Source organism: Daphnia pulicaria, chromosome 1 (genome assembly GCF_021234035.1).
Source record: "Daphnia pulicaria isolate SC F1-1A chromosome 1, SC_F0-13Bv2, whole genome shotgun sequence".
Lineage (NCBI taxonomy): Eukaryota > Metazoa > Arthropoda > Branchiopoda > Diplostraca > Daphniidae > Daphnia > Daphnia pulicaria.
The window spans coordinates 24,226,737-24,248,639 of NC_060913.1; the positions used below are offsets into that span (position 1 = coordinate 24,226,737).

The 21,903-nt window shown below is 40.5% G+C and overlaps 2 protein-coding genes and 3 long non-coding RNA genes across 5 annotated transcripts; 4 read left to right on the forward strand and 1 right to left on the reverse strand.

Moving 5' to 3' along the window:
* Positions 1 to 333: 333 nt before the first annotated feature.
* On the reverse strand, positions 334 to 5,421 carry LOC124315605 (serine/arginine repetitive matrix protein 2-like). Its single transcript, XM_046781429.1, has 13 exons — positions 5,145 to 5,421; positions 3,062 to 4,589; positions 2,880 to 3,003; positions 2,506 to 2,764; positions 2,400 to 2,432; positions 2,194 to 2,316; positions 1,879 to 1,956; positions 1,498 to 1,634; positions 1,143 to 1,432; positions 979 to 1,071; positions 807 to 914; positions 490 to 740; positions 334 to 418 (listed from the first exon to the last, which is right to left on the reverse strand). Exons 2-13 carry the CDS (start codon positions 4,562 to 4,564, stop codon positions 334 to 336), a joined length of 3,084 nt encoding a protein of 1,027 aa, XP_046637385.1. The 5' UTR covers positions 4,565 to 4,589; positions 5,145 to 5,421.
* A 223-nt stretch (positions 5,422 to 5,644) lies between these two features.
* Positions 5,645 to 11,599, forward strand: LOC124319595. Its single transcript, XR_006913297.1, has 7 exons — positions 5,645 to 5,902; positions 6,168 to 6,285; positions 6,581 to 6,723; positions 6,861 to 7,571; positions 8,332 to 8,456; positions 9,062 to 9,181; positions 11,451 to 11,599. It is a non-coding gene; the product is annotated as an uncharacterized LOC124319595 (long non-coding RNA).
* A 710-nt stretch (positions 11,600 to 12,309) lies between these two features.
* Positions 12,310 to 12,849, forward strand: LOC124315683 (non-classical arabinogalactan protein 31-like). Its single transcript, XM_046781512.1, has one exon. It carries the CDS (start codon positions 12,310 to 12,312, stop codon positions 12,847 to 12,849), a length of 540 nt encoding a protein of 179 aa, XP_046637468.1.
* A 3,505-nt stretch (positions 12,850 to 16,354) lies between these two features.
* On the forward strand, positions 16,355 to 17,098 carry LOC124319115. Its single transcript, XR_006912815.1, has 3 exons — positions 16,355 to 16,620; positions 16,728 to 16,913; positions 16,980 to 17,098. It is a non-coding gene; the product is annotated as an uncharacterized LOC124319115 (long non-coding RNA).
* Positions 17,099 to 17,366: 268 nt separating this feature from the next.
* LOC124319363 lies at positions 17,367 to 19,696 on the forward strand. The gene is made up of 4 exons (XR_006913062.1): positions 17,367 to 17,915; positions 17,991 to 18,100; positions 18,923 to 19,089; positions 19,487 to 19,696. It is a non-coding gene; the product is annotated as an uncharacterized LOC124319363 (long non-coding RNA).
* Positions 19,697 to 21,903: the final 2,207 nt, after the last annotated feature.

Here is a 21,903-nt window from a genome sequence, read left to right on the forward strand (position 1 = left end):
AGTAGTCATATTAAGAACTGGGCGTTAGTTTCTTAAACGTTAATAAATCTACTTTATTTAAAAAAAAAAGGTTTATTGCTCATTACTTGATTACATTACAACATGGCACAAAGGGGCGTTCATTATCTAAGTTGACACAGCCCATGAAACAGAAAAAAAAATTGCATTAAAATACTTCAATTGTCGATATCCGACATTGCAAACAAACTAAAAACAACATCCTACTTGGTCGTGTAGGTCTTCCGTGTGAGTGAACAAATGAAGACGTTAAAAATGATAAAACTTAAGGGAGAAAATTATTGAATGTCATTTCGGATTTTTATTATTAGAACGCTACTCGTCGTTGAGTGGAGTGGCATCACCCATTTCCATCTGTCGTGGACTGCGACCACCTGGGCGGGAGCTTCTTCGACCATCACTACAAAATCAAACGAAAACAGTTACATGAAACACATTTTTAAATAAATAAATCCAGAATTAAAATTATACCCAGATCTCGGTGTTGTTCCAGGTGCAGTGGTAGACGCTCCCCAATCATCGTCATTTGACTTGCTGGCACTTGGTGTTGCTCTACCTCTAGGAGCTGCATTAGCACCCGTAGCCCATGGACTGCTGCTGCTGGGGGCGTAAAATGTTCTCCAATCATCATCGGCAGGCGCGGTACTGGATCGGAAGCGACTGCCTCCCCCGCTACTGCCTCCATTGGGACAATCTCTTGACATGTGCCCTTCTTCATTACACTAAAGTAAAAAGAAAAATATTAGATATCAGGAAATCAAAACTAAATTAAATTAAAATAAACTCACCATAAAGCAAGTAATCCTTCCACCACCGCTACCTCCTCCTCTTCCTCCTCCTCTACCCCTGGTAGAAGGCTCGGGGCATTCTCTCGACATGTGACCTTCTTCATTGCACTACATTTTAAGGTTCAAATTGATTACTACGATACAATTTAAAAAGTGAAATAAATAAATTTACATTATAACACGTCGCAGTGCTTCCTCCTCCTCTACCACCTCCCCTGGTAGAAGGCTTGGGGCATTCTCTAGACAAGTGACCTTCTTCATTGCACTAGTATTTCCAAACAGATGAATCAGATTCATAATAAATATTATGGGACACGAAAGAAGCAATAAAATTACGTTGAAGCAGGGTCTTCCTCCTCCTCCTCTGCCGCCGCTAGCGCCTCCTCTAGAGCCATACGATCCTACGCCTCCTCCTCTAGAGCTGTAAGACGATCCTCCACTGTTAACTACGTCACTCCATGGATCATCCGATTTGCTGGCACTAGGCGTTGTGGTCTTGGAGCTGCTTCCACTGGCCCAGGTATCGGCTGCTGATGACCAATCATCACCGCCACCACCAGATGAAGTAGCGGTCGGTGCAGCTCTCGGAGTTGTTGGCTTGCTACTAGTTCCAGATGCCCAGGTATCTGAGAAATTAGAAATGATAATAAATAATATAATAAGGTGAAAAATAAATAATTAAAAAAGTTACTTTTATCGTTGTTTCTACAGTTTTTGGCTTCATGGCCCACTACACCGCAGCGGAAGCATTTTCTTACGGAGTCAGGGCGTACAAAAAACTTGTCACGAGATTCAGAACGATCTCTATCCACTGACTTGTCACGAGACCTGCAAGACAAATTGTAAATTTAAATGTTGAATGCGACCAATTAAAAGCTTTCGAGCGTTAGGATTTTATTGTTGCCTCCGTTTAAGGCACAGCCTGAAGATTAAATTGAATCTCGGCTGCTTCCTACGTGGCCAATTAATATTCCCGTTTGTAATTTTGGCACCTTTCTTCCCATGGGTGCAAGAAAAAGGCGTGGCGATCGGGAGACATGAAAACATTCATAATCTAAATCGAGATATTCACCTGGACTTTGAGCGAGACTTTCTTGACGAACGTGAGTGTGACTCGCTCTTTGACCTATCCATAGAGTTGTCGCGAGACCTGAATAAAAATTGTTCAAATAATTAGTAAAATCACGTCTAGAACTTTCCATAAAAAGTTAAACTTGTCATCATCGTTTTTCGGCACATCCAATCCTATAGTAGGCTAAGGATGCTTCCTACGCGATTTTTAATATTCCCGTTCATAATAAATTTAGGCACTTCTATCCTCAAGATGCAGAGGTTGAAGCGTGGCGATCGGGTTACTACTTATTTAAGATTATATGTGAAATATTACCTCGACTCGGATCGAGACTTTCTCGAAGAACGCAAACGGGACTTGCTCTTGGACTTTGAATGCCCGCGAGATTTGGAGCGGCTGCGACTTTTGCTTCCTAAACGGACATTTACGACAATTTTCCTTCTTAAATGGACATAATGATTTAAAAAATAACTCGGCTGGTTATAAAATTTAATCCACAAATAATAGATAATGAAACACACCTTTTTGAACGACTGCGGCTCTTGCTTCTGGACCTATTTGAAGAACCATTAAATTTAATTAGTACACGGAGACTCCATTCGAAAGTAACAAAGACTTTTTTTTTACCTGGAGCGAGAATGTGAGCGACGACGTGAGCGATGACGTGAGAGGGAACGTGAGCGGGAACGTGAGCGACGACGTGAGCGACGACGTGAGCGGGAACGAGAACGGGAACGCGATGATGAGCGAGAACGACGGCGAGATCCGCGTCTACCCGAATCTTTATCCTCGACAAGCTTGATTCGTCTTCCGTTTAAATCTGCTCTACTGCCTCCTTGAGTAGATGCAGGAGCTCCCCAAGCGTCGTCGTTGAATTTTCTACTGCCTGTTTTAAAAAAAAAGGTTATACGAATTACAAAATGTGTTGTCTATGTGTCACTTTATGTCATGTTATAACAGTTGCATTTTTATAGATAAAAAATCATAAAAGAAAAAATCACCTGTAGTCCAGTGACTGCTGCTTGTGGTGGCAGAACGCCTCCAATCATCATTAATGACAGGCGCTGTAGAGTTTCGGGAGCGATTGTCGCTACTTTCTCCATTGGGGCCAAAGCTAGACTGAGACTGAGATTGATTTCAAATAAGTTTCTAGGGCAAAAATATAAATTAACACGTCGTTTACATTATAATAGGACATGGTTCCTCCTCCTCTTCCTCTAGAGCAGTAAGACCATCCTCCACTGTTAACTACGACACTCCATGGATAATCCGATTTGCTGGCACTAGGCGTTGTGGTCTTGGAGCTGCTTCCACTGGCCCAGGTATCAGCTGCTGATGACCAATCATCACCGCCACCACCAGATGAACTAGCGGACGGTGCAGCTCTCGGAGTTGTTGGCTTGCTACTAGTTCCAGATGCCCAGGCATCGGCTTCTGAACCCCAGTCGTCGTTGGCTGATGATGTTGCTGCACCGCTACGAGGTGTAGTTGTAGCAGGTGGTGCAGCTGGTGTATCACTAGGTATACCCCAATCTTTAATTAAATATTTAATCGGCGTATGTGGGTGCTGAGGAATGAGTCCGCGATTTGGAACCAATGGTGGAGGACCGTGAATTGGTACTACCGGTGTCGGCTGCGATTGTTGCTGCAATGGAGCCGATGGAGGCAACAGCACGACCGGATGCATCGAATTTGATTGCGTCAGAACCCTCGTCGATGGCTGGATTAAGGTCGGCACATGAGCTCCAATGTTTCTGCTACTGCTGGCTTGCACGGGAATCAAGTTTTGTTGGGCCATTACTGGAATCTGTGCGGCAACTAGCTGGGCAGGCTGCTGAGGTGGCAAATGCTGCACTGTCATTCCTGATTGGATGCCAGACGCCGGAGTGACATCCGCGTCGTCTTTACGTTCCGATGAGATCAACCGTTGCTCAGGAGAGATTCTGGGTGTTTCATTTTCATCTGAAATACCGCCCGCTGTTTGGTTTTCTTCACCATTTTTAATTGATGGAGTAGGAGATGCCCGTCCGGGAGATGGGAGGCCAACAATAGAACCAGAGTCGATAGAGCAGCGGTCATCTTCGATTGGTTCGGAAGATGGATTAAAATCTTTCTCATCCATAGGCTCAGATTTAATTCGTACTACTGGAACAGCAGTAGGTTCTTCAGTGGTTGAATTTGCTTCACTCCAAAACCGAGTTTTCCAATCGTCATTTTCTCCAAGATCATCTTTTTCACTTTTAACATTTTCGACGTTGATGTCGATGATTGAGTGAAGAAATGCGGTGTGTACTAATTCGTTATTTGTCAAATCCGGAGGAAATGCTTCATTGGAAATATCTTCATCCATGTCATCATCACGTTCCATAATGGGATTTGAGGTCATTCGGGGATCCCTTGCAAGATGGAAAGATTTTCTTTGAGTATATGGTTTTTCCCATTTGGGGATCACCAGTGGAACATGATTGGATTCAGCATAAACTGTTTCAACCGTGTCTTCATTTGAAGTACTTGATAATGGACGCCGAGTCAACGGCTGTTCTAAAGTATTCACGTAATGACCAGCACTACTAGATACTGCATCATCTTGTTCCTTGTCCAAATCAGCATTTTTCTTTTTGGATGACTTCTTAATTTTATTTCGCTTTCCACGAGGTTTGGATTTTGATTTTGAGTTGTTCATCATTTTGAAACAACCTAAAAACCTGAAACTGCAATCACAAATAAAACAGTTAGATTAATTTTCACATAAAAGTAAGAAAATATAACATTCCCAATATCACATGAAAATGTAATTTAAACTGTTTATGCTAAGAAGCAAAATAACCTGATTCGTACAAGACACATTGACTCCAAAAATGTAACTAAACACAAGGCTTGTTTCTCTATTCTCTACCATCATCATTAAAAAAAAAGGAAACAAATTAAAAATCGCAGAACCATTTCATAATTTAAAAATAAAAATGCTTAGATATGGTGCTTAATGCTTCGATAATGGTTTTTAAGTATACAACATAATAACAGTTCATACTTGGAAATACAGGTTGAAGTTTTTAATTTTTGGGTCGAGTCTTTTAAATCTCAATTAATTTGAATAATTTCTACTTTGATTCCCGAAATCAAACATGATTCAACAATTACACTTAACACTGCGTGCATTCCAAACAAAAATTGAACACAACTCAGTCGATGAGTCGACAGCGCGTCTACCCGAATCTTTAATCAAAACTTTAATCAATACGAACAATAAAAAAAATATTAATTACCGAGATCTGGAACTACGTCTTCTTGTTGTACGATCACGGCTACGAGAGAAACTGCGTGATCTCTTCCTTTCACGTTCTCTCCTCTCACGGCCACGGTCTCTGACAAGTTCTTTGGTTGGCGATCTTTGTTGTAAGTTTTATCACTTTCACGATCTCGGTCGTTTTCTTTTGTTTTCTTTTTTGTTCGGAAACAAAGTTGAGGACTTTTCACGTCAAGTCACGTCAAGTCAGCAGACGACAAAAGCGTTTAAACAACGTCACAAATTCACAATGCCAAACTGGAATAATTCGAAAAAAATACTGCTGCAATTTATTTTCATTTTTTGTTGGAAAAAAATCTATGGGTGGAATTTTTAAAAATTGATAAGATAAATGCATCAAACGAAAAATGCATCAATCTTGATGGAAATTGGCGGACCTGAAATTGTCGGCGACCGCAAACACCTGGCAAACACGTACAAGATCAAAACAGCAGAAGTATTATTGTCTGACCGACTGCGACTGGTCTGGTCGAGTCTGTCCCTGAGCCTCTGCCTGTACGGTTGTCCCACAATGTCGTCTCTGTGAAATCGAAATAGTTTTCTTGTTCGTTTATTCCGTCAGTTATTTACAATTTTGTTTGTGTGCTGCTGGACTACTACAGGCGTTTCCTGAATGATTGCAGCTATCCTGGTTTTATTTTTGCTTTGTTATTTAAATGTATTGAATGAACGAAGGTGCGTGACTCATCGTTTCGTTGATTTTCCCGCCATGTTGAGGTATCATTCTGAAGCATTGAAGTAGCAGAAAATGGTAGAATAAATAGTGAAATACTGAAATTTGGAGTTTTGTAGTTATGTTTACATTTTGGCTTTTATTGCCCTGGTGGTAGACAAAATGTTGCACGTCTTTGAAAGATTCTGTAGTCTGGCCTGACGAACCAATTCTCATGGGTAGTAACACGCGGGAAATGTGTTGGCAATACAAACCGAAATATCAATTCAACAAAGATTACATTAGCACATTTTTTGGTCTTATACTTAGTTGGCTTCAAAATGGCAAGAAGAAAGTCGAATGAATCCGGCTCGGTGACAACACGTCAAGACGTCAAGTCAGTTTCTTGAAAGACGGATCAACCCTGCGTTTTTGTTTTCATTTTCTGGTGAAGTATTATCCACAATTCTATTTTATTGTAATGTTTATTTTTACATGAGGTCTCATACTTTTTTTTATTTTTTGATCGTTTTTGCTTGTTCTAAACAATATCCTTACAACATCACCTGGCATTGGCACTGTGGCTAAATCTGAGTGGAAATTTAGACCGTGGTCCACCTGCTGGATATACTGTTTGCTCCTTTTCTAACATGATCTATTAGTGCAACATCTGCACGGTGTGAAAACCAAATTGTAACGAATTGAGATGTGTTTAACTCTTTAATCAGTTTTGTTTCTTTTAGGATGTGGAACTTTTAGAGCGCAATGATTTGCAGCCGGAAGTTGCAATGGACCTTTTCGTGAGGATAAAGTGGAACGTACCCACGTCTCAGGATGTCGTTTACATTTCACTACACACCGTGCTACTACACATCTACAATAACAGGTTATTTTAATTTTATTAATTATTAAAGGGTAGTGAAGAATCGGGAACTGTTTGTTTGCATCACTAGAACCATTTTAAGTTTCAGTCAAGTCGAATTTAAAATTCAATAGCAGTTAACCTGTCGTTTACTGTTTCAGCTAAACTATGAGTCTAGAAGTAGTTTGGTCTAAGGAGTTGGCAGCCATCAAACGGATTCCGTCGCCCGCCTCACCTGCTGCCTCACCGGTGATGCCCATCAGCCAAACTGCCGAAGTTGTTCCGGTCGTCGTCCCCGAACCGGTGGCTGCTCCGCGTTCCGTCGTTCCGGTTGTTGTTGCTGCTGCCCAACAACAATCCGAGCCCATGAAATCGTCGCCGGTAACGGCGAGGAAACCCAAAGACAATCCGGCCGTCAGCACTGCGCCTCTTCCGGCTAAAAGGTTGTCCCATTTAGCCATACCTTCGGCCCTTCCTAGGAAATCCATTCGCCCGGAAGAAAAGGTGGAAGAAGTGATGAAACCGAAAGAAGAGGAAACGCCCATCGCCATCGAACCCCCGGTAGTCCAGCCACCAATCCAGCCGCCAATCTAGCCGCCAATCTAGCCGCCAATCTAGCCGCCAATACAGCCACTAATGCAGCCGGAAGAAACAGCTGAAGTTGTCGCCAGTGCTGTTCCATCAGTCCAACAGCCGAATGCTGCTGTTTCAACACCGGAAGTTAGCATCCGGACGAAGCGGAGGAGCGTAAAAGTCACCAGTTCCGGCCTGCCAGCAGACGACGTTGACCTTTCAGAAAAAGTCATCCGCCAATTCCGATGGGAATAAGAACCCGAGGCGGATCGGAGTTGCATCGTCGACGACACTTTCAGGTACAGTGTCTCATCCTCCTCCTTCTTTCATTAATTAACCGCCAAAATTTGAAATCCTTAAAGTTTAAAAATTTAAAAAATCAATTCAACGACGGACATGTTGACGTGAATCTCAATTTGTTGTGTCGATTTGAATAATGGTCGCCTTATTGCCCTGGTGGTAGACAAATTGTCGCATAGGCCTACCATTAAAAATATGTAACGTTTCTGTAGTCTGGGCTGAGAAACCAACTCTGGTGGGTAGGAAACACACGGGGAATGTGTTTGCACAGAAATCCCATTTTATCTAACAACGATTACATCAATTAATGGTTTCTATCCATCGGTTGTTAGCTTTCAATTTACCTGACAGAAAAAAGTCTGATAGATGATGCTCAATAACTACACGTAAATTTCAGTCCCTTGAAAGACGGCCCGTTATTGTTGGCTAATTCATTTGCTGTACAAGTATAATCTATAATTCCATATGGTTTTAAAGTTTATTTTTATTAGCTATGTTACACGTGTTTTCTTTGTTTTAATTGTTCTAATCACTTGTTGTTGTTCCTGGAAACTCGATACAACGTCATCAGACATTGGGTGGCTGAATATGAGTTGAATTTCAGTTCACGATCAATTTACTGTAGATCCTGTATGATTGTTTGCTTCATTTCTAACGTAATTTATTTGTGTATAACATCTGCGTAGTATCTAAGCCAAATCATGGACTCGTAACGTAGTGAATCGCGTCTAACTATTCAATTGGTCTTGTTTCTTTTAGGATATTGGAACTATTAGAGCGCAATGATTTGCAGCCAGAAGTAGCAATGGACCTTTTCATGAGGATAAAGTGGAACGTTTCCAGCCCAAGATGTCGTTTGTGCAACTTCACATCTACAGCGAAAGGTTCTATTATTTTTATTCATTTTGAAAGGGTAGTGAATGGGAGAAGGATCGAGAATCGTGTGCTTGCATCACCATTTCAAGTTAATTCAACATGACATTTTCGTTGTTTCTTACCACAGCCAGCAGTGAATCTGTCAACGACAAGCAACGATCGGCTCTTGTCCTCGTTATTCTCGATTGTTCTATCGTTTTTCCTCTGTTAAGAAATGTTTGATGTAATTTCAATCGGAATTTGAATTGACGCTTATCAAAAGTCGCTTAGCCAAAAAAAGATTATCGAATCCCCGATGGTTGCTTCTCTTAGATGTGGCAGGCCGATGTGTAACATGGATTGCCAACAATCAGGGCAGGCCATCGTCGTCAGACGTTGGATAAATACTTTGGTAGTTTACTTAATCAAATTTATGGTGAGTAATCATTTTCCACCGGATGTAATGGTCGACTTGTGAATTGTGATACTGACTAGTTATGTGTTCCTAACAGTTTCAAATTTTTTTTTAAAAGACCTTATAGTTGAATTCCCGATACTTAATTTTATGTTGAATTTAAGTAAATACCATTTAACTTGTTTGTGTAACATTAAACTTTTTTATTTCTTTTTCAAGGGTGATTTTATTTACCATGGGGCCTGTTAGATCGTTGGACCATACGAAATGGACAATTTTTGGCGGAAATTTGATCTCACGGAATTAACAACCCTCACCGTCTTTTTGGATCAGATTCAGGTAGATGCCACTTTTCTTAATTGACCTCACATTCAAGTGGTCCATTCAAATGAAATTTCTGCCATTTACGTCTAACGAGCCGAAATTGAAACTTTTGATGCAGACGTACTTTTGTAAATGGTTGAAGTAGCCACTAGCAGTTGATTCTTAAAGGAAAATGTGTTTTGTTTTGCCATCTATTCTTGGAATGGACTTTGAATCGAGATTTTGTCATGAGTCGCGTGATGGTTGTCAGTCGTGATGTTAGGCACGTTACGATGGGGTTGATTGACATCTATTTTATATTCTCACTGAATCGCGTTTCTCCTAGGTTTACATTTACATCTTACTTTGACTTTTTATTTTTACTCTTGTTTTTTTTTAACGCCCATTTGTAATACTTAACAAAATTCGCCCGTCACGTGTAACGTTATGGTAATTCACACTTGGCGTCGTCATACTTTAGCTCGGGTTGTACGAGAGGTGGGAGAGCAACTGAATTTCATTCATTTTTTTTCGATTCTTTTCCTCAAAAAACGCAGTTGAGATATGTATCTCACTTGACTTACTTAATCAACCGTTCGAGACTCAGTTTCTTATTGTTTATAGTACCGTGACGTGCAACCTGCTATATAGTGTCCCGTAAGTCGTTGGCAGGTTTAATACTGTCCCGCTAAATCGTCGCCAAATGAAGTCGACGTTGTTTGTTGCCGTTGTTTTTTCAGTGGCGATATCGAGCACGTTTCCTTGCAATTCTTTTTCGTCCAAAGCTGCGATTGCCAAGCGCAATTTAAATCTTGTATTGAAAAATGAATTTATTCTGATTGTTGATTGAAATTCGTGTGTATTTAATCGACAGTTACACTTTTTTTCAACAATGAGCTGATAACGACAAGTTTTAAAATAAATTAGATTGATGCTATGTGTGCAGTGTGAAATAGGAGAAAAGGGGAAAAGTAAATGCAATGCTCATCTTTGCTCTCATTTACAAAAGTTATTACATATTATTTTCTTTATAAAGGGAGTTTTATGTGGCTTCGTTTTGTGCTTGGGCATCAGCAGTTGCTTTACCTGCAAAGATGTTGAAAAAATGATCTGGAATATCCTCCCACGCAGACAATAAATCGAGTGCTGAGTAGTCGCAGTTGTCTTTGATGTTCACGTCCACGTCCTTTCCTTTGAGCAGTTCCTCCACCGCAGTTTCAAATTTCTCTCCCATTGCCCAGTGGAGAGCAGTGTGTCCATCTTCGTCTTGCCCGTTAACATCATCTGAGTTTTCTAGTACTATTCTGAACAAATCAATTGGCATATTTTTCCATAAAATAGCGAAATGTAGTGCCGTTTGGTTTTTGTTATTTTTGAGGTTGAAGTCCATGTCCTTTCGCTTGAGCACTTCCTCTACAAAAGTTGTGGACTCGTTAATAATTGCGATATGCAGAGCAGTCTGTCCATGTTGGTCAGGTTTGTTGACGTTTTCCGAATTCGTTTGAACTAAAATCTTTTTTGTCAAGACCATTTCACACTGAAGTTTAGCAGCTAGATGAAACGGTGTATCCCCCAAGGAATTGATTGTGTTGACGTCGTAACCTGTTAATTCTTTGAGAATCTTTTCGGCAACGTTCCATTTTTCCCCGTACAAAGTCAAATGCAATGCCGTGTCGCCCGTTTGATTCACGCCGTGAATATCAATCCCGTCAAATGAGGAGAGGTAAGACTTGCTTTTCAATTCTTTATTCGAAAGAAGATATTGTAGGGGTTGTATAGGGCGATGAAAAACACATTCCGGCGAAACGATCGTTCGTCTATTTGAATTTCGGCGCCTTTTTCCATTAAAAACTGGTCGATTGGCCAATCGGACGTGGAGAAAACGGTGGCCCATTCCAGTAACGTGTAGCCTTTGGAGTCGACACTATTTAACGATTCGCTTGTCAGGTAACCGGCAAGGTCTTCAAAGTTCTGTCTCCTTCCTTCAATAAATTTGGCGTCTTTTTCAATCCAGTTGTATTTAACTAATTCCGCTGGGCTGATGGAATTGGTTTTCGTTCTTCTCAATCCGAATCGGTCGACGATAGCACTTGTCACCGTCGACCATTTTTTCCCTCCGTAGTTTGATTTTTCGAATACAAAGGATGCACAATTTTGACAATTCGCAAACAGAAGATGATAGTCATTATTAAGCTGATTGGTTTCCCAAATGGTTTGCAATAAATTTTGAAGAAATCTAAATTGCCCATAGCCCTTTTCTGCTTCTTCACCGGTTCGAGTCTTTTAACACACATCTTCTTTTCAGGGTCGTATATTTTCTTGGTGACGTCATCTTTGTTTGGCGACTGCTGCAGAACAATGTACTGCCCGTTCTTCTCAAGGGACCACCACGTCGTTTCTGAAAAAGGCGTTCTGATCCACGTTTCGAAAACGACGAAAGCGTGAATCGTGACGTTCGATTCAAGAGGGATTGCCGGGAGAGGATTGGAGTAAACTTGGACATGGCTGATTTTATCTTCTAAAGATGATTTCAGAATGCCGACATTTGCTCTAGGATTCTTCAAGTAATCTGAAAAATTTGGGTCGGAAAATATCTTGGTGTGTCCTAGAAAACATTCTCGAAGGGATTGCTCGGATATTGTACTGGCCGTGTCCAATTCTTTATCGACGTGTTGTACGTACAGCAATTGTCTAAGGAAAAGTTTCCCCTTGGCGATGCACCCGACATTACTTCGTTTGATGACAAAGCTGTTCTGCTTTATTCTGTATTGAATTACACCAACAAATAATGTGATCAGAGTGGAATAAGAGAAAAAAAATAGCGATTTGATTTACCTTGAAAGAAGAGGGAGAGGAGATAAAAGGTAAAACTTATCTGATCTTTGTGGTGAAATGTTGCTTCAGTAGAAACGACGACGGGTATGAGATCCAATATACTTTCTTTTTTTTTTTGAAGGCTATAAGCTCATAGACAACTTTCACTTCGATGGGTTCAGTAGAGAGTAAACCCGAAGCGGCTGTTTCGCCATGGTCAATAATGTCGCTATGCCTCAGCCAAATTGCCGAAGTTGTTCCGGTCGTCGTCCCCAAACCGGTGGCTGCTCCGCGTTAATTCCGTCGTTCCGGTTGTTGTTGCTGCTGCATCCCAACAACAATCCCAGCCCATGAAATCGTCGCCGGTAACGGCGAGGAAACCCAAAGACAATCCGGCCGTCAGCACTGCGCCTCTTCCGGCTAAAAGGTTGTCCCATTTAGCCTTACCTTCGGCCCTTCCTAGGAAATCCATTCGCCCGGAAGAAAAGGTGGAAGAAGTGATGAAACCGAAAGAAGGGGAAACGCCCATAGCCATCGAACCCCCGGTAGTCCAGCCGCCAATCCAGCCGCCAATCCAGCCGCCAATCCAGCCGCCAATCCAGCCGCCAATACAGCCACTAATGCAGCCGGAAGAAACAGCTAAAGTTGTCGCCAGTGCCGTTCCATCAGTCCAACAGCCGAATGCTGCTGTTTCAACACCGGAAGTCACCGTCTGGACGAAGCGGAGGAGCGTGAAAGTCACCAGTTCCGGCCAGCAGACGACGTTGACCTTTCAGAAAAAGTCATCCGCCAATTCCGATGAGAATAAGAACCCGAGGCGGATCGGAGTTGCATCGTCGACGACACTTTCAGGTACAGTGTCTCATCCTCCTCCTCCTTTCATTAATTAACCGCCAAAATTTGAAATCGTTTAAACTTAAAAATTTTTAAAAATCAATTCAACGACGGACGTGTTTAGACGTGAATCTCAATTTGTTGTGTCGATCGGAATAATCTATAATGGTCTTGTTGGATTGTGTTGTTGGATTGTTGGTTTTTTGTCTATTAAATCATTTATATTTGGTGTGAAATGTTAGGAGGCAAAGTTTTGGGTTCGTTATTTTGTTTGTTTTGGTTGAGCTCTTTTTTCCCTCTTTCTTCGCCACATTTTTCTGTTAATATTACCGATTCGTCTCAGGTCTAGAAAATTGAACTATATGGGTGGGTGCAGGTACGATATAATTTAGTAGTTGATAACTTACCAGATACGTGTATCTATTGCCACTAAAGTCGAAGTAATACAGAGAGTGTTGTCCGTCGCGTATTTGCCAGGGGTCTCGATTGCCTTGCAGTCGAGGTTGAACATGATGGAAACCTTGGCTTGTTGCAATTCTCCATTTTGGAATGCTGCGCTTATAAAAGATGAATTGATCAAAAAGAAAGAACGCGCTTCATCAGAGAATTGACCAGTGCGTTGCTGGTGATGTTTCGCTACGCTATGTACCAAGGGCTCGTCCCCATCCCAAAATCACGGCAAATTGACCAACATGATATAGTTTCCTGATTCTGAGGCCTGTTATGGAGGTGTAAGAACATTTCACAGAGAAACAAGCTTGAAGTTGTTTCTCTCTTTGATGTGAAACATTTGTTTGAGTTTTCTGTTGGATTCGGTGACTGATGTTTCTGCTTATTTTGCTCTTGCCACATACAGATTTTGATATTAAAATTAAAATTTGAATTAAAGTTCAATTATTTTATTTACATTTTTTTAATTAGAATATTAAATTTGAAATTTAACAAAAAATTAACACCAGAAATATTTTTATCCGAGTTTTTTAACTTTCATTGTGCCTCAATTCGATATTTCAGAAGAGACGTTACCATACCAGTGTGGGATTCGAACCCACGTCTCTTTGCAGAGCATAATCTTAGGTATAGCCACTTTAACCACTCGATCAACCTGGTGTTATAATTGTTAGGTCATTTTGAAGTCTGATTGCGAGAAATACCTAAATTCATTGATGACCGAGAAATATTGATTATAACGTGAAGTCCTGAAAGGGTTAAAATCAACGAATCCATTTATTTTAGGTATACTTTAAGTCAAGCTTCCTTTAGTAATTTTATTAACTGCTAATAAAAAAACAAAAAAAAATAACTAAAATTTATCGGGGTCGAGCGAAGTTAATTTTATATTTAAAGGCCGAAATGCCTAAGAATTTTAATTAACAGCAGAATAAAGTAAAGTTGCAAACACATCGAATTTAAGGGAAAAACTGAAAGAATTTCAACGAAAATTCAATTTAAGTTGGAGAAAAAAATATTAAGAAAAATGAAAGAAGAAATAGCGCACGAAATGAATAAAATGTCAGAAACTGATCCGGGTCGACGATCATCGACTATTCCCAGAACAGTTTGGGCTTTTCGTGCGCATCTTTTTTTTTTAATTTATCGCATTTTTTTCATGAAGTGTGTTCAAAGTTAACCAGTATCGAGATTCCTTGTCTGGTGATGATACGCTAAAATTTAAAACCCTTTTCTTTTTCAATAATTAGTAGGGGGCGAGTGGGTGTATTGGAAAAGGCGTCATTTAGGAATAGGTGCAGTGGTGGTGCACTAGGGGACCAGGGTTCGATCCCCCATGTGAGTATTGTTGGTTGGTGATACACCCGCTCTGGCGCCACTGCGGCGTCACATGAAAGATTATCGGACCCCGTGACTTGTTGCTGGAGAGGGAACTCGGGAGGGTTGGCTGGGGGACGTTTTCGTCGATATTGGGATCGGTCCAATATTCCTCAGTCAGCACAAAAGGCAAATGAAATGTGGAATAATGGGAAACTGGCGCTGTTCTGGCAGTGCAAAGTGCCCTTGTTTGCGCAGTCATTGGGTTAATTGCCTTGCTCCGTCGTGTTGAATGGGAATGTGTTGCATATAAGTTGGTGCTGCGCTCTATACGGGCTAGCCGAATATCCTTCAGTGATCATAATGCGCATGGCTTCTGCTGGAAACTAATGTTGTCTGCGTCGTGCACCGCCGGGTGTATCATGTGGCCAACCGCTTGAGAAGTGCGTGTATGTGAGGGAGATATTTGTGCTAGAATCAGATCCGTATATCCTTCTTTGGCTGGGGGGTTGGCGCCCCTGGTGTGTCCATTCGACTCCATTGTTAAAATTGTTATATCAATTATAGAATATTTGGTATTAACAAGTAGTACACACACACAGCGACGGATGTGCTCTCTCTCCTTGCTATTATCATATCTAAACTTTTTTCTGTTCCTTTTCTGTGAACTGTGGTTAATTATGTCGCCGTTTTCAATTGCATAAGAATCTATAAATTTAAAGTTCAAGTGATTTGTGTTTTTTTTTCTGTTCTGGCTGGACTCGCTGGTTACTTGATTTTAACCAAATTGTTTAGAATTAGACGCTTAGTGTAGCTTGTAGCTGGTAGCTTGGTGGTAGCTGTTGATTCCAATTATGGTCCAGGCACCTGGCGTCGGGAGGAAGACAACTGGGCAGTTTTTAAATTTTTACGGCGTAGTTAAATTTTAGCACGTATAGCAAAATGATGTCGACGACTGAGAGGAGAATTCCTTACTTATGAACTTGTTATTTTTCTCCTTGACATTTGGACGTGAAAAAGGTGAGAAATTTAAATTATTTCCAAATAGCAATGTAACCATTGTAACCTGTTGTAAGGTAGGTAACTGGCTGGCGATGTCACATGGATGATAAGGAGATGTTTCCCAGTAAGCTCCCTGTCATGAGTTTCATCATCGCTTGTTGAACCCCCCAACTTTTTATCTCTCTACCTTCGCCGTAAACCGAAATTCAGATTTGCCTTCTATACCAAAGGAAAAAGAATTACCGTAACAAGATCAATATCACAAAGCTACTGATTCTCGTTGTCGCAATAATGGAGTTGGAGATAATGGAATATTAATGGAGCAGTAAGAAGTTGGCTCCCACCAGTTCACTCACTTTTGTCATTGGTTACCGTAAACCCACCGAATTCCCCCGTGTTGCTGAATTGCGCCTTTTTGCATTTCTGCATTTCTGTCGACATTCGTCGTGAGCGGAATTCAAATCAACTGGTTGGACAACAAGTTCTTTACTCTTAATTTGGAGTTTTATTAGGGCCGATTAGGGCGTTGCTACAGCAACAGCATAAATGTAGAACTTTAGTTGAAATTTTCTCGTTAAATATCTACTCGTTTTGCAAAATTCATTTATTTTTTGTTTAACTGTTGGATCGTTCAGTACTATATACTTGTAAGCTAAAGTAAAATTAAAATGATATGATGATTTCGTATTAGTGTTTGGGACGTTTGTTCCGATTGAATTTTTGAATTTTCAACATGTATAGGCGTTACCGCTAGATGGTGATTCAACGTGAATAGGCGTTACCGCTAGATGGTGATTAGCTCGAGTGGAATTTTGGGGGATGGAAGGTTCGTCGTCTGCTCTGCTTTCTGCTTGATAAATCTCGTAGATAGCCGAGAGATGTGGATTTGAACTTTGAAGTACTTGAAACATGCGAGTTATTTTTTAAATTTTACCTTTTTGAAAAAATTTTGAGAATTGCAAAATGTAAAGTGTGACAGATTCTGTAGCAGTTAGTGTGGCTATCTCTGGCTGTCAAGATCCACCTTAAGTTTCAGAAAATTGGCGTTAACTTTTAAGGTGAAATGATGTTCCACTTGTTAAACCATTACACTTATTTAGTCATTACATGGCCATCACATTCACACTATGTTAATTACTTTTTCCGTTTTGTTTCTAAATCATAGAACAGGAGAAGAAACAATGAACCACAGGACATTGCGTTTGAATTAAAAGGAATTACTTTCAGGCTTCCAAATTTGTTGAATCTGATTTCAAGTTTAATTGACTTTGAACACATTCACTCTAAAACATTGGCTGAATTCTACCTCAACAAAGAAGTATGGGAAGTAGTTGCCCAGGAAAAAATTGAAGTAAGTCTTTCCGTTGAATAAACTAAAGTGTGATTTAATAATTTTGCAACATCTTTCTCTACTCAGCTCAATTTCCTATCAATAAGTTTGACTCCCCTGAAAGTCAAATCAATGCTGCGAAGCAGAAGGGATCATGTGGAGGTTTTTTCAACTCAACACAATTCTGGGACCTCACATGGAAGTCCTCTTTGCGCAGAAACAGAATTAACTGAAAATGGACATCTAATGAAACTGGCATTAGGGAATGCAGTTTCTCGCTATATAACTGTATAACTCAACCGCCCAAGTGAATGGATAGTAGACTTAACATTGAAATTCCGCCACGTTATCGAACGTTTTGCCTTCTAGAAGATGAAGGCAATTCCGATACAGACACTGATAACATTCATCTCTGTTGGACATTTTTCATTTTTTTTTTAAATTTATTTTATCTATTGGCTTAACTCTCTCAGATGTGATGGCCGAGTCCACCGCGATGGCAGCGAATCGTTGGCGACAGTCGAGTTCCATTCGTTAACCCCGGGGCGTAGAGCACAGATTGAGGGCTTCATTAGAACAGCAGTTTTTGACCTGATAATTCTGACAGGCTTTTGTGGAGAATGTGCAGCTAAACAAAATAGGTGACGTTGGCGGAAGCAGCTCCCAGCTGTCAACAGCCAGGAGCGCCGGATAGCGGAGGGCAGGCGATAACAACCATCAAGAATGCACTGGTAATCACCTCTGGCTCTCGACCATCGGGGAAAGTGTCACCAGTTTCTATTCCCCTGCACAAAATCCATACTTCTGATTCGGCCGATGCAACTCTCACTACTCTGCAACCACCAAAACCCAAGACGACTTTATCGGAAGCCGGAGTTAGAAAAACGTTAGAAAAACCTCCAGGACCTCCACCCAGACCTGGACCATCGGCTGTTTCCGATTGGCAGACCACGCAATGTCCCGCCACCTTTGAGGGTTTTCCCGCGTGTTGGAAATGTCACAAGAGGAGGAACTGCTTTTGGGGTAGCCGAACTAAAACTAAATGCTGAAATTAATCATGGCTTTTGAAAGAAAAAAACGCATAATTTGTTTTCTTAGTCAGAGGCACCTGGTAGAGAAATTTCGTACTACTCCATGGAAACCCATTACTTCATCAGTCGTCTGCTTTCTTCACGCGTGGCGTGGCGTGTGGATTTTCGAAATGTCAAGTATGTTTTCTTATATTTCTACATATGTTTTCTTATATTACTACATTTAAAGTTCTAACATATTGATGATGCTATATTTATGTATTTTCCTTAAGTTTCCACACGTAAAACTATGCTAGAGAAGATTTGTCATGAATGGGGACTGTGGAGGGGGTTGTTAAATTCCTTCAACTTATTGTTTCTGATTTTATGATGAAGCTTTACTTTCATTAAAATTCGATTTGAAAGAGTAAATTATATTGAATTAATGAGAAAATGGCATATCATTTTAAATTGCTGGGAATCCAGTTTTTGTAAATAATAAGTTACATGAATGTGCCGGTAGAGGTGGTGGTGGATATGTTTTGCCATTGAAGTGAAAGATGTACAGTCCATCTCTTATCTACTGGTTATTTTATCTTACATTATCTATTTATCTTGTTGTATCATTAAAGTTCTTTCATTTCTAATGATCTATCTACTTGACTCTTTCTAGCTTTTACAATAATAAAATGTGAAATAACATTCTGACATCAGTAATGACTCGTAATCAAAATTTTAGACAGCCAGTGAAGGTGTGGTTTGTTACTAAAATTAAAAATCTTAATTCATGGTAAGGTCAGCTGTAGTTGTTGTTTTGTGGGTGGTTTAGTTTCGATTTGTTGATTTTATCAAGTATAGGCTGTTTTCTATAGCAGACATTTTACTGTACTGAAATTTACCTGGTGTTTTGGTTAGATAGTTTATCAAATTGACATGGTCAGACTGTCAGGTTAATTACTCTTGAAAGACGGTGAAGGTTTATAAATCAAATCACTATAATATTTGTTTCGCCATTTTTAGTTCGCTGGTGTTTTCCTGGATTCGTGATTGCGTGAATGGCGGTGTTGACGTCAGAAGGACAGAACAGCCACTTTCCTGTTACCATTAAGAAGTTGCTTCCGCTAACCGGAGTTTGGAATGGAGAAGAAGAGCTATAGAATTCCAATCCAGACAGCAACACATTTCTGGTAGGATTGAACTTGCTCTATGCTTAATGTGCGTTTGCACGGTGAACGGTATTTGAACGCATCAATGGTTGCCCTGTGGGGTAAGAATTTAAATTGATCTCATCGCTAGTACTAACTGCCAGTTTTTTATTCTGAAATTTCCAAATTTAAGTATTGCGAGGCGACTGCTGAATTTGTAGATGTTTATTTTACGATCCTATAGACTCCTACATGTGTATGTATGGGGATGGGATGGTGCCGTGATGCGATTAGAATGACGTTGATGGCTTTTCTGATCGGCTTTTGCGGACGTTGGAGCTCCAATTGCATTAGTTAACATTTATATTCTTTTCTCATGAGATTGTTTGTTATTAAGAGGCTGATGTGTAAAATTTCAGTCTTCATTTTCAATCTGAAGTCACTCACTCAATCACTCACTGGATCGTTTTCGACCAACGAGTTGGACTCCTGGAAGCCCAAGATTCCGCATTCCTCAGCTCAGTGCAGAAAGAAGTCGTTAACATCCAGCTTGTCCTTGTGCGTTAGCATTTTTTAAAACACTGTATTTGTTTTAGATACTTTTTTGTTAATAATTCTTACAGTCGTTTATCATTTGCGTTTCATTCGCTGACAGGTTTGATCGCGATTGAATATCCACCCGGTGTTAAATGTATGACGATTAAATTTTTTAAATTTCATCTTTCACTTAGGCGATTCGTATACTACCTCCTCTTTTGCAATTAGATGTCTACTTTTTTATTTGGTTCAAGTTTTTTCTCTCGTTGTACTTACAACATAATTTTTTTAAAGGCTTTGCTACTTCACATTGTATCAAAAACCTTTGCTTCATTTTTATGTTTTCTGCATTTTGTTAGGAATATTAAATTGTGTGCTGTATCGGTAGCCATTCAGACAGGAAAATCACACCATTTCGAATTGTTTCTGGCTTGGGATTTTCACTACTCCACAATTATCCAAAGAGAAGGTAATTGTATAAATTACGCTGTCTGGATAGTTCTTCATAGGCAAGTAATTACCATTTGGTTTCCTCCTAAAAAAACTTCTAGGGAGCTGCTAGACGAGTGTTGAGATAGATGCCCGTACGACAACCTTTTTATCACCCACATTGACTAAATCATTTTGTCTTTTCTACTTGATGTCAGGTGACATGTTGTGGCGCAAAGTGTCAAGAAACCGTTTTTACCTTTTTTCATTTCTTTTCGTTCTTTGCAGATGCGGGTGTTGGCAATAAACAACGCCGTGCCATCGAGGTTGATTGGTGCTCGCACGTTCAGCCGGATCCGGATTATCCTCATTCGCTCTGATTTACCAGTTCGGAGTTCGCCCAGTTCTCATCTTTAACACGGGTGACGCAATCATTTCATTTGCAGGTTAGTTTTTCATCACATTCGCCTTTTTCTATTCCGCCCTGACCCTTTGCTACAACACCTTTTGAAGCGGTTGCGAGTTTATCCCTTTTTGATTTAGTTTTTGGACATGTTTTGTTTCTTTTATTTGGAGCCATACCACCCACTTATCTTTCCTACAGTAATAGGGGGTTGGTAGACATTTTGTGGTGGGAAACTTGCGTTTTTCTTGAAACATTCTGCAGTCATTATTTGGCATTTAGGTTGACAATGCTGCACATCAAGTTTGTGTTATTAGTCTAGGCTTTTTGCATCATTCGTCTCTTGACTCTCTGCTGTGACTTGACCGAGGTCTCTACTCTGAAATGTTTCCAAATGAAATTCCCGATGCCTTGGTTTTTCAATCGGTATTTTGTAGTTGGTCATCATGGCAGTTATGAAAGCACTCGGATTATACTTTTGGTTCGTCTTGACTACGCCGCTATTTCGTTCTACTGCGGCACTCGCTATGTTTTTGTTTTGAATCAGGATATTTAATTGGAAACAGTTATTTTGTAAGAAGTGCTAAGTCTGATATTGGTAATTTTTCATTTGACTGTGCATCTAATTACCACAATGGTCGTTGTATAGGCGAGGTGAATCAGCTCCAGTTTTCAAAATTTATGTTTTTTTTTTTAAGTCAAAAAAGCAGTTCGGTGGTTATTCTTTTAAACTCTTTCTTCTAAACTACTTGAACAGTTTAATTTGAAATTTTTGTTGCAATTAATTTTCCTCGCAACGATGCTTTTCGTAACAATTGCGTTTTGTTTTTTAACGATTTGACATTTTCACGGTTGAGCGCACCCGGGGATCTGCCCCCCGAGGCCCTGCCCGTGCTCCTTATTTGGGTCCGTAGACCCCAGGCGGAAGTTAGTTCCTGTTCGAAGATGGACTGGTGGTACGTCCATCTTCTCATCCATGACGCGCTGTCGAATGGTGTTGTCGATCGGGGGCGCAGCTGCGTGATGGGTCGTCTCTCTTCGGTAACAGCTGGAAAAGCTACTGCGACACTCTTCACCTTCCAGCCATATCGTCGCTCATCAGATACTTGAGGCAATTTGAGACGGGTCGTGATCGTGGACTTATAACCATTGTCCATTTGACCACTATCCTCGCTCAAAAAAATCAACCTCTAAAGTATTAAGTCAATTCTGCGGTATTTCTTCTCACGGCATAGAATGATGACCAAATTCTACTTTGTCAAAAGGCGAGCCCCCGGCCGGTTGAATTATAACCATCTTCAACCGAGCCAGGCACTCTTCTTTCGCCAAAGTAGAATTTTCTATTGCCGGTAATTGTTTACTCGAAGAACTTGAAGTCCTCGTTGGTCACCGTCGCTCCTTCCGCCTCTAATCGAACTAGGCGATCCACGATCGTTTGAACTTCAGATGCCTCGTTAGGATGGTGAATGAGATCCAAGATGTCATGG